Source organism: Pleurodeles waltl, chromosome 10 (assembly GCF_031143425.1).
Source record: "Pleurodeles waltl isolate 20211129_DDA chromosome 10, aPleWal1.hap1.20221129, whole genome shotgun sequence".
NCBI classification, from domain to species: Eukaryota; Metazoa; Chordata; class Amphibia; order Caudata; family Salamandridae; genus Pleurodeles; species Pleurodeles waltl.
In genome coordinates this window covers 982008533-982023027 of record NC_090449.1, presented here as the reverse complement: position 1 = coordinate 982023027, position 14495 = coordinate 982008533, and the positions used below count along the sequence as shown (strand labels likewise).

General features: G+C 41.4%; 1 protein-coding gene across 1 annotated transcript in view; it reads left to right on the top strand.

Moving 5' to 3' along the window:
- The first annotated feature begins 705 nt into the window (after positions 1-705).
- The window catches only part of LOC138262090 (wnt inhibitory factor 1-like), a 124087-nt gene continuing 110297 nt past the window's right edge, over positions 706-14495 (top strand). Inside the window, exon 1 of the mRNA XM_069211827.1 lies at positions 706-1073. Coding sequence (XP_069067928.1) covers positions 845-1073 — 229 coding nt within the window. The 5' untranslated portion in view covers positions 706-844. The remainder of the gene's footprint in view (positions 1074-14495) is intronic.

Below are 14495 nucleotides of genomic sequence, written 5' to 3'. Positions count from 1 at the left end.
ATTTTATTTTTGTAAATAAAAAAACAAAAGTCGAAAGTTTGACATGCTGCTCTGTCATGTTGATGGAGCCATCCATCTAACAGCAGTTCCCGTAAATGCAAGAGATGTTTACAGGGCCAGCAATCATCTCAAAATCTTGCAGCCGAGTACTCCCTCAGGGTGACGGAGGACTTTAGTCCGTTGCACTGACGGAGTAAAATTCCCTTCCACCAAAGTCTAAATCAGGCCCTTACAAGACTTTTAAAAGGCACTTGAGCGTACATAACTTACACTTTCATTCAAAACACGCTACCGGTGATTAATGCATGGTTTTAAAAAGCAACTGCCTGACTACCAAGGTATTGTATTCAGAAATCTTTATTCATCGAATGCCTTAGGAATGCCTTACTTATGACTTGGTGGGCGCTATATACGTGGTGGATAACAGTAACACTAAAGACACCCTAACAAGCATGTGATTTCCTCTCTCATTACAATGATTTTGTGCACATCACTGGCTATAAGACCCAAATATCTCATGAACACATTTTGTTATAGACGCAGCTTTTGCTACAGTGGCTTTGTTATTAATATATGACTGCGGGTGTGCTTTCTGTTCCGCGACGCTCCGCTCTGTGTTTCGAGGAAGGGAAGGGAACAATGCATTTTACCATATGCAAACTACAGCGTACAATGGGCAATCCCTGTTGCTGCCGATTGGTGCTTGAGAGAGAAGGGAAGACCGTGCGCGAGCCACTGAGAGGTAGAGAAGGAAGCAGGGCAGACCGGGAGACAGCAGCACTTTCCGTCCTCAAGTGAAGAGGTGACAGGATAGAAGGACGGAACAGCCGGACCGGAGGAGACCATGTCACCCCTGGGACATTCCGCGTGGAGGGCGAGCGTGGCGCTGCTGATCGGGGTGCTGTGCAGCGGGGTCTGCGAGACCCGGTCCAAGGCATCCCGAGGGGTCGCTGTCCCCTTCGTCTTTGACCCCGAAGCCGTGTGTACCCCTCCATGTCAGCATGTGGGGCTGTGCATCAGGAACAACACTTGCTTCTGCTCCAAGGGATATGAGGGCGAGCTCTGCCAGTATGGTAATGAGAATTAAATGTGCTTAGACTAACTGCCGCCCGCTAATACCCATAGCAGCGCTAACCTCATGTGGCCGCTTCAGTTGTACGTTAACATACCTGCAGGTAATAACGATCCTTCTGCGCGTTCGCGAAAAGTTTAGTTAACGCTACCAATGAGTCTAACGTTAAAAGTAAAGCATTTCCCATTCTCTACAGATTTTTTTGTGTGCAGATATACACACAATTTGTGTATTGTTTCTCAACATTGGCCTCCTGTGATTTTTTGGGAGAACATTTTCATGAAGCATTTTAGAAACAATGTAAGGATAGATTAATGACAAACCACTAAAACGAACAATTTAGACACGTTTTTCAGGGCTAATTTCGAGCTGAAGTTGCCATTTTAAAGTATTGCAACAGTGCACGTTTACCCTCAAGATATATTTTATGGACTTGTGTAAACTATATAACTGAAATTAGTAAAATATGTGTAAGATGTAATTGACTCGGGAAAGTGAGTGTGAGGGGAAGGGACTTTTTTAACGGTAAAGTATGTGTGTGGCGGGGGGCATTGGTGGAACGTGGGGGCGAGCGCTAAAACGAGCCGGAATGCACGATATTCTCGCAGCTGTTGAAAGGGGGTATCCTGTTAAAGGAGTGATCTATAAGTGTTGGCTTTTGTTGACCAGGGGCTGCTTAGAAGTACAAAGACACTTTCATGACGAGTGCGAGTCGGAGACAAAGAACAAACTTGTTTGATAGTGAGTCACTGAATAGTGCTGGCTTGTGGGGGCGTATTAGCACCAAGAGAGTTTTTTTTGTAAATGTTACAATTTTTGCAATTCATAAGGCGGATAGAAGCATGCGTTTAAAAATAAATAAAAAGTTTAATGTCACCACGGAAGGAGTTCGGTTTTGTAAGAAACTCGATCGTTTTTTATCCCGACGGCTCCGTATCATTGGGGAACAGCATCTTTCCATTCCTAAACTTTCCTTTTACATTCCTTTGTAACTTTGCCCTTTGAAGTTTAATTGGATTGCAAAAACGACAACTCCCAGAATGCATTGTCTGTTAAATTAAAACACAGGCCGAGAAATATCTATTTCACCGTGACAGCCATCTGTTAACTCTACCACAAAGTAATTCTATTTTTATCACTACTGAGGCTGCAACAGTACGTACAAAATACTACTGCTTCTACTACTTCTGCTACTACTACTACTTCATCGGCTGCTGCTACTACTAATATGACTGCTACTACTGCTAATAATAGTGATGAAAATAATAGTATATGTTTTATTCTTCTAAAACATACCAGTTAATGTTTTATGACCTGTGAAGAAAGAGGGAGGCTTGAGTGACCAACATCGTGTCGAACATCATGTCACTTTCTTTAAAAAAAAATTATTTTCATTAATTTAGGTTCCTATTTATCCATCCATAAAATTAAAAGATTTCAAGATTAGTCAACATCACATTACTCTGGCCGGTTTGTGAACAGTACATCCTTCACATCATTGGTATTTAGCCATAACCATTCAATAAACAATTCATGTCCAGTCCACCCGATTGCAAGTTAAGTTTCTACCAAGAAGTGTTACTCATAATTCTTCCATATCTGATTCCTTGTTTTAATACTACCAGTTAACTTTGCATATATCTTTTTCCTCTTATAAACTATCATTATTTAAATTTCAGACCCAAATAGTGAAGGAGGGTACCTCTTTGTTTTTCCAGAAATTACTGCCATCATCTTTTTGGCTTGAGTCTTAATCCCGCATTTGCAGCACATCCCAACAAAATGGAAATTTCATCTGGAAATATTTGAATAACTAAACATGTTTCACCGTATGAAACATGAAACCTTTCTATCTGACCGCTTCCCATGCATTTATTCTACCTGCTTGTCCCCTATTCCCTCCTTTCTCCATACCAATTCTTCCTCAGTGTTTAAACTCTCGCTGTGTAATTTCCACGTGTGTGTGTGTGTGTGTGTGTATATATATATATATATATATATATATATATATATATATTATATGTATATGTGTCAAGTCTGACTTGGCATGTATATTGGGTATCTTTAGATATTGGAGTAATTGTTTATGGCTTGTATGATACATGACCTGGAGTCTAAATTGCAAACCTGCCATACAAATCAAACATTTCACTGTGTGATGAGAAGGAGTGGCCTTGGAGGGGGCTGAGCTTTGTGCTGAGAAGTACCTGTTCTTTTTGCCTTTGTTGCCCTAAGTGGGAAGGGTATGCCTAGGGGTCCCGTGCTCAGTGCACCACTGGATTCAAGCTAGCATGGCTGATGAGGGGTGATACCCAGAAACTGGTCCCAGGATGCTTGTTTCCGGTCTAGGGAGGACTTTACCTGGCAGTTAGTGCTCAACTGTTCTCATGGAGAGCAGGGTCAAGACTGATTGGCATATGGCTGAGTCCAAACTGGGGTGCATGGTGGGCAAAAAAGGATGGATTAAACCCAGATATTTGTGACTGGGGGTGAATGTTTGCATTGTTCAGCATTCCGTCCATCATTTGTTCTTTTTGCTTTTGTCTCCCTAAGTGGGAAGGGTACACCCAGTCGTGGGTCCCATGCTCACTGTTCCACTGAATTCAAGCTAGCCTGGCTGATGAGGGGTGATACTCTGAAACCGGTACCAGCATGCTTGTTTCTGACCTAGGGAGGACCTGGCCTGGCAGTTTGGACTGGACTGTTCCCATGGGGAGCAGGGTCAAAACTAATTTGCATATGGCTGGGTCCCAACTGGAGTGGGCAAAAAATGATGGATTAAACCCAGATCTTTGTGACTTGGGGGTGAATGTTCAGCATTCTGCTCATCATCTGTTCTTTTTACGAGAAAAAGATGTGGAGGCTGGTGCAGATGTGGAGGCTGGTGCAGATGTTCAGGGGTGTTTTCACACCCCTTAATGGACGATGGCAGTTTAAAGCCTCTGAAAATGAGCTTGAAATCTGATGTTCACAATGGTTTTTAGCTTGTTTTCCCTACCATCGGGTGAGATCGACTCCTCACTGGGTGAGCGTTTGAAGGGAGCCGATATTGTGTCACAATGTGACAACATGTGAGTTGGCAGGTCTGAAATGTACCAAATTAGGGTTCTGAGTCCATCGTTTCTTTAGAGGGTTCCATTTGTTTGAAGAAGAAATTATTGAATATCTTAGCTCCCAGGGAGCTGTAAATGGAGGCAGAAGTAATAGATATGCTGCCTGATAATAAGTTCTTAGGTTTGGCAGGGAGAGACCTCCTTCTTTATTTAGTTGAGTTTCTTTAGACTACCTCATGATACATGGTTTTGCCATAGGAAGCTCATTATAATTCCATCAATTTTGTTTGAATAATTATTGTATATTACACACAGTATATTAGATAATGAAAATAATAGTTTGAGTAGGATATTAATTATAATAATTGTGATTCTATCAACTATCAAAACTAGAAGGTTATTCCATCTTTCCAGTAGCATTGGTATCTTTTGTTTGGCAGGTTTAATGTTTATTTGGAATAGCTCTTCCAGATTTTCTATATGTGAATTCTCGGATATTTCTTAGGTGATTATTTTATAGGTCACTGATACAAAACTTGGCATCATTTGGAGGTTGTATTAAACAATAGAATTTCAATTTTGGCCTCAGTTACTTTATACCATTCCACTGCTGAGTACACTGCTATTAATTTAAATACTGCCTCAAATGAGCATTGCTGGGGGTTGATATATAAAAACATATCATTGGCATACACATTTCAGTTTAGGGGCACCCGGGAATATGGATCTTATTACTTGAACCAACCGTATTGCTACCGCTGGGGTTCAATATAGATCTGAAAAAGTAGGTAGGCATAGCGCATTTGTGATATTAATTGATTGTGTTACTTTCTATTCACTAAGAAATACAAAATAGGTATGTTGGGAATTTCAGAAAATGATCAATTTGGTCACTGTATCTGCATCCTAAGGTAAGCCAACAAACCAGCTTATTTAGATAAGGAAGCCTCAGTCACAATTTGTGGCATGCTTCACCATCGGCAACCTCATCCTACTCTGGTAAAATGGTACTATCAGGGCAGATTCAACTCCATTTGTGAGGGAGTTCTTAATGAAGTGTAAGGCTGGATAAAGTGTAATACTTTGGGTTAAACCTACAGGAAATACCTTTATTAATAGGTACATCAGATATCTTTAAAATGAATAGATATGTGGACAATTTCGGGAATAATGCCCCAGACATTGTTTAGTTTGCCAACATGCTTCTGCCCTCACTAGTGCCTGAAGCCAGGTCAGGGGCATTCATCAGGCCAAAAAAAGGAGGAAATCTATTCAGTATATTAACTCATCCAAGAAAAGCAGAGGAATTTCCCCACCTTTACCCAGTTCACTGAGTTAACACTATATTTTGAAAATTACTAACACCATAGTCTGTCTAGTAGGTGGTGACCCCCTTAATCAGACATTTGTCTAGCGGTTTGTCAGGTAAATTATCTATGCAACCGGACAATTTACCTGGTGAATCCTTTGACAAATGTGTCCCAGTCCATTTGTTTCTGTTTGCCCCCAGCTCGGCATGTTTATTGGTAAACATAGTTGGTATCTTTACACAAGGAACCTGCTATATTGTCACTCATGAGGGTTTGTGAAGCTTCTCTACCCTTTCCCCGGCTCTTTAATATTTTGTCTGCCATTATTTTCCCCCCCACTTGGACTTCCTCTGTGCCTGGACTACTTCCAGCTTTTGTCCAGGTTGTGTGACCAGATATCCAATATTAGCTTGCTCAAGCTAGTATTTATGTTCAATGGTTAGGATACTAGTGTGTCTGAATCTCCCTTTGCTATATTTGTTGGTCTGGTCATGGTCTCAGGATCACAGAGCAGGATGCTGCTTGCATTTTCATTGGATTTATGTTGTAGACTGCCCCCTGTCTGCATTATTGTGCTATTATCAGTCCCCATAGGCTTAAGGAGGTCTTGCACATTTGAAGGCACATTTATAAAAAAGTCACAAAGTGAAGCAAGTTGGGCTGGGCCGCACTGCATGACAGAGAAAGGGCAGGAATGTGCCCTATTTAACAAAATATGGTGCATGCCTATCTTTTCCCATGGCTGGAGCACAATGTGCTGCCTATAGTAACGCAGGCACTCCTACACCTTGGTGCAAGGGTGCCCTCATTGTATGCTGGGTTGTTTTGTGCAGGAAGGAAAACGATTTCCTGCGACATTTCCCTCTTTCTATGTGTGCTGCACAATGCAGCACACATATAAAGAGGAGAAACAAGTAGAAATAAACAGGGTTCTCCTCGTTATACCTAGCCTGGGGAGACAGAGCAGTCTTGTGCATTCTCAGGTCTACCATTTATGGTAAATCTGGGAATAGATTCTCGCATGGCTAATGGCTGTTTACTAATTTTATATCACGACTGCCTGATAACTGTAATTAGGTAATCAGGTACCATAAAAACAAATAGTTGAATTGAATCCTGAGCAAGAGCTGTCAATCTTGACCTCACAATAATTTTCAGCAGCTCTCATGATAGTTTATTACCTTTGGATTTGTATACAATAGTGCTACTGTGGTTTATGATAAGAGATACTGTTACGATAAACAACATACTAAAAACCCTCCATGAAGGGCAAATACCAGGCCATAAATTGGCCATTAATCAAGGAGGGAGATGATCACAAAAAGAATGTTATTATGAAGTTCTAAGGTAATGTTACTCCTCTTACCCTTTAAGTGTGTGACTACAGGACGACCACTGCGTAGACACACATGATATGTGAACCACCCGAAACAGGGTAAGAAGTATGATTGTTTCATGCATGTACACAAGGCAACTTATTGCTTGAAAATATTTGATTTCACTCGGTGTGTGTGAGTGATAAATGTTTAGAATATGACTTGTGGGGCTTTACAGTGGTGCTCACCGAGTGCATTAATTGTTGGATATCCAATATCTGACTTAGGCCTGACCTTGATTTCTAGACCATATTAGTATGATTAGATTGACCCTGATAATCCACATTGTGGTCTGGCTTTACAGCTAATAGGCTACAGCTAGCAGGCCTTTGGACCAGTTAGTAACTAACCAAAAGAAGAATGGGGTTGCCAAATGTGGGTATAAAAGTATAAAAGATTATCACCTAAAAAACTAAGGGGCATATTTAAGAGCCCCTAGCGCCAATTGAATGCCACATTAGCATTATTTCTTTACGCTAATGTGGCGTTAGAAGGCCTTAAACGCTGTGCCATATTTACAAAGTGCACAATGCGTGCACTGCACCACTTTGTAACCCTTTTTGCTACATCATGCCTGCACCAGGCATAATAAATGCAAAGGGGGTGTTCCCCCATTAGGGGGGCCAAAAAATGTCGCAAGGAAATCTAACAGATTTCCTTGCGCCATTTTTTTCGGCACTTTTAACGGTTTCTCAGAGCAGGCGTTAACAGGAGGCTTCCATTGCTTACAATGGGCCTCTAGGTGCTCTGCAGGATTAGCATTAGAATTTTTGATGCTAATCCTTCAAAGCGCCAGACTAGCATAAAAAATACAGATGGTAGTTCCCTAACTACTGCCATGGTGCGCCGTATTTTAAATACAGTGCACTCATGGTGGTGTTAGGGTGGCGCTAAGGGGCTCCAGAAAAGTGGCTCTGCACTGTGTGCCAGAAAGGGGCCTGGACAGCCAGGCCCTTTTCTGGCAATAGTCAGACTGGCTTTGGTTTTTGGCATTAGAGAATGACAGAGCAGTTACTGCTAAATGAATTGGTCCTGAGCACAGCCACCCTTTTTTCTTCCTTAAAAATTAGACTTGGGTCTCGCTTTAGCAATTGACTACCTCCCATCCTCTTCTCTATCTGGGTTCTCCAACACAGCTTCCCACCTCCCTCAGTTGTGCATTCTGGGGCTCCCAGGTGGAGCTGGTGAGGGATGGCAGCAGCTCCTTGAGCCTCTGAGTCTCTGGTTGGGTTCAGAATCATATGTTTAATTCAGCAGGGCTGTTTTTCCACACCCTCTTTTGATCTTTTAAACTAGTCCTGCTCCTTATCATGATTCTAAGACCCTTGATCAATCCATGGCCCTTGGGCAGTTCCAAAATGGCCTTTAGGGCCCACAGCCATGTTACGTCGGGGCGTGGGCTCTCCCTGAAAACGCATCATATGAATGCGTCCTCATCACATGATCCAAGCGGGATGTTGGAAAACCATTACATCACTTTCAATGTGTTTCCTGACCCAAGCTGGTCAGTCTGAGTTTTTGGAAATGTGCACCCCCTGACCCTTTAAGTTCCATTATGTTATTTTATTTATAGAACACATTTGCAGAACATCTTGGTGTTAAACATAGATAGCAACTTTAAAACTACACAATGGAACCCTATCAAAGTAAGAACGAAATAGCAAGAAAGCCATTCTAACTTATTGGCTACAAATCCAGAGTTTTCTAAAAAAAAAAAGAAAAGGAAATTAGATTCCACATTCACACCAATAGGCCTGAAAGTTCAATGAATGAAAGTCTACATGCGTATCTTCCAAACCTCACCATGTTGAGCATCATATGTTCCTCCTGTCTTGATTGTTTTGTCAGTATCTCTTTGCATAATGGAATATATAGGCTCATTCTGGCAGGTGGGAGTGTTAGGGATTAGGATGGGGTGTGAAAATACAATTCCCAGTGATGTCAGTTAAAAATCCAGGAATGACTGACACTGTCCTATATGATGTGCACGCCTTCACATCCATGTACTTAACAACAGCTGTGAGGTATTTGTCATGGCCATGAGTAAGTAAGTAAATAATAATTTCATAAAGTGAGAGAATCCCGAGGTGTCTTGGCACTAGTGACTTCAGTTTACAGTAGAATCCACCTATTTTAATAAAGAACTGAAGATCCACATTTTTAACGGTTTTCTGGAAAGAGTAAGACTGGTTCGAGATCTAATGGACATGGGCAAAGAGTTCCAAAACTTGTAGGCCAGGAAAGAGAAACTCCTGCCTCCTCATCTTAATATTTTATCTTAGGTATGAGTGCCAGTTTGTTGGAAGAAGATGTTAATTTGTGCAGAGGTGTGTACCATTTGAATACTTTTTGTAAATTCTGAGGGTCCGTACCATGTAAGGCTCTGTGAGTTATACACAGGGCCTTGAACTTTACTCTACCTGAAATGGGCAACTAATGTAGATCCTGGATTTTCTTAGTTATAGAGCTGAACTTGGGTACTTTCAGAAGCAGACGAGCTGCTGCATTTTGCAAGGACTGAAGCTTAGCTTGGGAACGTTTATTAATGCCAAAATAGAATGCATTACAATAATCAACCCTCAAAAGTATCAGGGCAACAACCACAGTTTTTTACATCTAATACTCGAAAGAGGGGAAAACCTTTTTTAGTGTCTCAATCAGGTAAAAATGGTAAGATGTTGTGAGATTAATCTGCTCTGAGAAACCTAGTTGATCATCAAGTAGCACCCCAGATGTTTAGCTTTACGGACAGGGGATGGAAGAGGACCGAGATTTTCCAGCCACCATGAGTTGTTCCAAAAATCTAGACTTTTATGAAAGAGTATGATCTCCATTTTTAACAAGGTTCACCTTCAGACAGTTTTCCTGCATCCAAGTTGAGACATGCTCTAGTCAGCTGTCTGAGAGTCATCAACGTAAGAAATAACAGAGAAGCCATAGGATTGAATGAGCTTCACTAATTGGATGACATAGATGTTGAAAAGTGTGAGGGACAAGGAGGATCCCTGGAGGACCCCGCATAGTAGGGTTAAGGGATCAGACTTATAGCCCCCGATGTCTACCATTTGTTTCCTGTCGGATAGAAAGGAGCTAAGAATGACAAGCGCTGCCCCTTCAATCCCCATATCCACCAGCCGTTTGATAAGAATAGAATGATTTACAATATCAACAGTGGCTGAGAGTTCTAATAGGATTAGGACAGCCCTACCTCCCCTGTCCACCACCTGCCAGATTTCCTCAGTTATGCAGACTAAAGCTGGCTTTGTGCATTGCTTAGTCTGAAAACCATGATGAGCTGAGTCAAGAAAATCATGGGAATCTAAATCTACCATGAGAACCTCATTTAAGGCTTTTTCCATTATTTTCTCCAGGATGGGTAACCTGGAAACGGGCACAAAGTGCTTGACGATCACAGGGTCCAAAGAGTTTTTTTAAGATGGGAAGAATTGATGCTTTTTTCCAAGCAGCCTTTAGATTGTTTAAAATTTTGTCAAATGCACCGCAATGGTATCAGAGACTGTATGTAACACATATGGTGTGCAAGGGTCTGCGGAGGAACCAAATCTAGCTACTTCTAATAATGTTATGATTTTGTCCTCAGTTAGGGTTGGAAAATTGTGCAAGCTGCTGGTTTCTGCTCCCCATCATAAGACTCATAAGACTTTGGGCGTGTAATGTCAACAAGACCTTGTGCGATATGGCCAGGTGAAAATAACTCAAACACATTATTGACCTTCAGCTGGAAGAACTGAGTCACTTTATCACAAAAGATTTGATCAGGGGAGAAGGCTTTGTTTTGATCAGAAATGGAAAGGAAGGTGATGGTTTTAAATAATTCAGCGGTAGAGCTTTTACCATAGCTTATTTTTTTCGACAAAATATTAGTTTTTTCTTTCTTTTATAATTAATGTTTTATATTCATCACAGGCTGCTTTATATAAAAGTCTGGTTACACTTTCATACTCTTTTCTCCATTTACGTTCTAAAGCACAACATTTTTGCTTCAGTTTCCTAAGCTCCACAGAGTACCATGGAGCATTAAAGTTCTTTCTATAACTTTTTCCGTGTTTTTTTTTGGAGCGAGTGGAGTAAATAGTGAGTCATCTTGAGAAATTCTCTACAGCTATATCACCATTAGTATCAGTGATAGGGGAATCTTTCTGTAAGGGGGCTTCAAGCTTGATTTTCTCAATCTTGCACCAGGGTCACATTTTCCAAGTCTTGCCTACCCTTGTGAGACTGGATTTTAGGACTGAGATTGCTAGTTTGAAAAAAACGACCTTATGGTCCGTAGATAAAAAAGGTAGAAATACCATCAAGGATGTGATTGGCCTTGATTGGCCTTGTGGATCGATTCATTAACAAATTGCATTAGGCCGAAGCTGCTGCAGCAGCTTACCAAATGGTCCGTTTCTATATTTTCTTCTAAGTGAAGGTGAAAACTGAAATCACCTAGGGCCAGATGTATTAAGAAGGCCTTTTGCGATTTGGAAATAGAGATTTTTAAGAAAACGCTATTTCTGAATCGCAAAATGCAATGTATCACATTTGCGATTCGGTAATAGCGATTTCTTAAAAATCGCAAATGGTATTACCGAATAGCAAATTGCGATACCAGCCACATTCGCACCTATGGGCCTGTTGGCCCATATCTGTGAATTTTTTGCATTTCTAAAATTGCGATTTCTTAACTAGAAATCGCAATTTTGGAAATGCAAAACCCCAGGGTGCTGGGGGCCTAAGGCCCCCTCTGCTGCACCCCAAAATATTTTTTTAGGACATGTAAGGTGCACACATGCCAAAATGGCATGTGTGCTTTTCATGTGCATTTTAAAAATGCATTTTAAATGCATTTTTAAAATTTGCACATGGTTACCACCAGGTTCAACCTGGTGGTAAATAGCGATTCCTAAATGCCCAATTTGCATTTAGGAATTGCTTCATACATGTGCTAAGAAATCGCAACTAAGGAATCCTTATTTGCGATTTCTTATTTAGAGAGTTGCAATTTGCGACTCTCTAAACAGGGTCGCAATTTTAAGGAATCGCTATTTTAGCGATTCCTTAAAATTGCGTTCAGAATGTCTTTCATACATTCTGAAATGGCTTTTTGTATTCGCAATTGGGCATTCACACTGTTTGCGAATGCAAAAAGCTTTCATACATCTGGCCCCAAGTAAGGTAAAGTTTGTATATTCCATACATGATCCCAACAAGCTTTGCAGGGCACTAATAAAATTATTCCTAGAACATGGTGGGTGGTATATCAGTGTACAGGTAAAGGTAGCTTAGCTATTGTTTACAGGGAAATGAAATCGCCAGCTGTATGAGTGAGAATCCAATCCAATGTAAGCCTCCAGGCCACTGCACAGACATGCTGCTTGCCGACTAGGTAGTCCGTCATTGAGGGTGTGGCCATGTGTGAAGTCAATTAGAGGCAGAAGCCAGACTCACTCTAAAAGCACTGGGGGAAAAGAAAGCACTAGCTGGGCTCCAGCAACCCCTATACCACCGGCAGGCTTCCCTCGAGGTAAGACTTACTGGTAAAGTAAAATTAAACAAAGCGGGTGAAATCAAACCATGAATGTGTTAAAACTGGGATGTTCCTCCCAGAAATGCGTCAAGATTTGAAAAGAATGGGAGCTAGGCACCTCCCAACATGGCCGCAGCAGTGTGCTAATTTTAAGGAAATGAAAATGCCAGCTGTATGAGTTAGAATCCAATCCAATGTAGGCCTAAAGGCCACTGCGTGGATGCGCTACCCAGCCGACTAAGTAGCTCTTCATAGAGGGTGTGGCCGTGTGCGAAGCCAATTAGAAGTCCACGTCACTCAAAAAAAACAGGCGGAAATGAAAGAGCTAACTGGGGTCCAGCAACCTCTACCATACCAGTAGGCTCCCCAGTGAGGCCAGACATACTGGTAAAGTTAAATAAAACCAAATAAAATGGGTGAATCGAATCATAAATGTATTATATTTGGGCTGTTCCTCTCAGAAATGCATCGAGATTTAAAAAGAATGGGAGCCAGGCACTCCCCAATACCGCCCCAGCAGTGTGCCAATTAGAAGGAAATGAAATCGCCAGCTGTATGAGTGAGAATCTGATCCAATGTAAGGGCTGGTGCGTGGACGCACTACCTGGCCGACTAAGTAGCCCGTCATAGAGGGCATGGGCATGTGCAAAAGCAATTAGAGGCAGAAACCAGCCTCACTCCAAATCAAATGGGGTCCAACAACCCTAACCCTACTGGCAGGCTCCCCTGCTAAGTAAGACTTACAGGTAAAGAAAAATAGAACTAAATAAAATGGGTGAAATCAAACCACATTTTTTGATGGTCACTTTTCAAATCATGGTATGCTACCTTGCATACTCTTCTGTGATATTGTTCCAAAAAGCAACATCTTCACAAAGTCCTAGTACCTGTATGTGGGCATAACATGTATACAGAACACTATGGAGGAAGGAATAGTATGGGGTTGCTAGAAGCGAGTGTCCGGTGCATATGTTAGTGTAGTAGAACGCAAGGACATGACAATTAAGATAATACCCACAAAGTTCTATGTTAGTTGGTCACAGACAACTTGTAATACACTTTCCACTCTCAATTCCCTACCTATTTGAACCCCAAAATGTCCTGTCTTATGTGATCAAGATATTGTAAGGGAAATGTACTCACATTACAGTTTTTAAAGCTGGTTTATGTAGCTAAATGTGGATAAAACAAGAATAAGAAATGGTAGCAACCGACCTTAACTCCACTTACACTGAAGTAAATCAACAGTGTATGGATATACTGTCCACTTTTATTACAAAAACCTTCCATTACACCTGGGTGGCAAAAGGTTGTTTGTTCTCGTCCAACCACCTGTAAGCTCCTCAGGTAGGTATGTTTTTTCTATACAGTGTGAACCATATATTTGTAAAGCTCACTTTTTGAGTCCTAGCTCAACATATTATGCTTAGGTGAGGGGGGAATATGTGATGGGGGATACTATTTATGACCCTATATTTATTCATAGATCAATAACATTTGACAGCAGAACAAGACTAACGACTTTTGGGAGAGGGGAATGAGTCTGTGAGAGACACAGTTATATGCATGTTAGCACTCCTGAGGCCTATATGTCTGCCGTGCGGCCTCTCGTGTTTTGCCTGGCCTATGCCACTGCATCCTGGTTCCCTCATATATTCCTGCAATGCTGCCGCTACATTAACCCCTTTGCTGCCAGGCCTTTCCCCCCTTAGGTGGCAGGCCTTTTTTTGGCTTTTCGCGCTTAGACCCTCATAACTTTTTGTCCACATAATCTACCCACATCAAATTTGCGTCCTTTTATTCCAACTTCCTAGAGGTATTCTAGAGGTACCCAGAGTTTGTGGCTTCCCCTGGAGGAGACCAAGAAATTAGCCAACATACAGCGAAAAGTTTGTTAAAAAAAAAAAAAATGGGAAAAAAGGGCTGCAGAAGAAGGCTTGTGGTTTTTCTCCCTGAATATGACATAAACAAAGGGTTTGTGGTGCTAAAATCACCATCTTCCCAGCTTTCAGAAACAGGCAGACTTGAATAAGAAAACTACACTTTCTAACACAATTTTGGCATTTTACTGGGACATACACCATTTTTTCTATTTTTGTGTTTTCAGGCTCCTTCCAGTTAGTGCCAGAAATGGGTGTGAAACTGATGCTG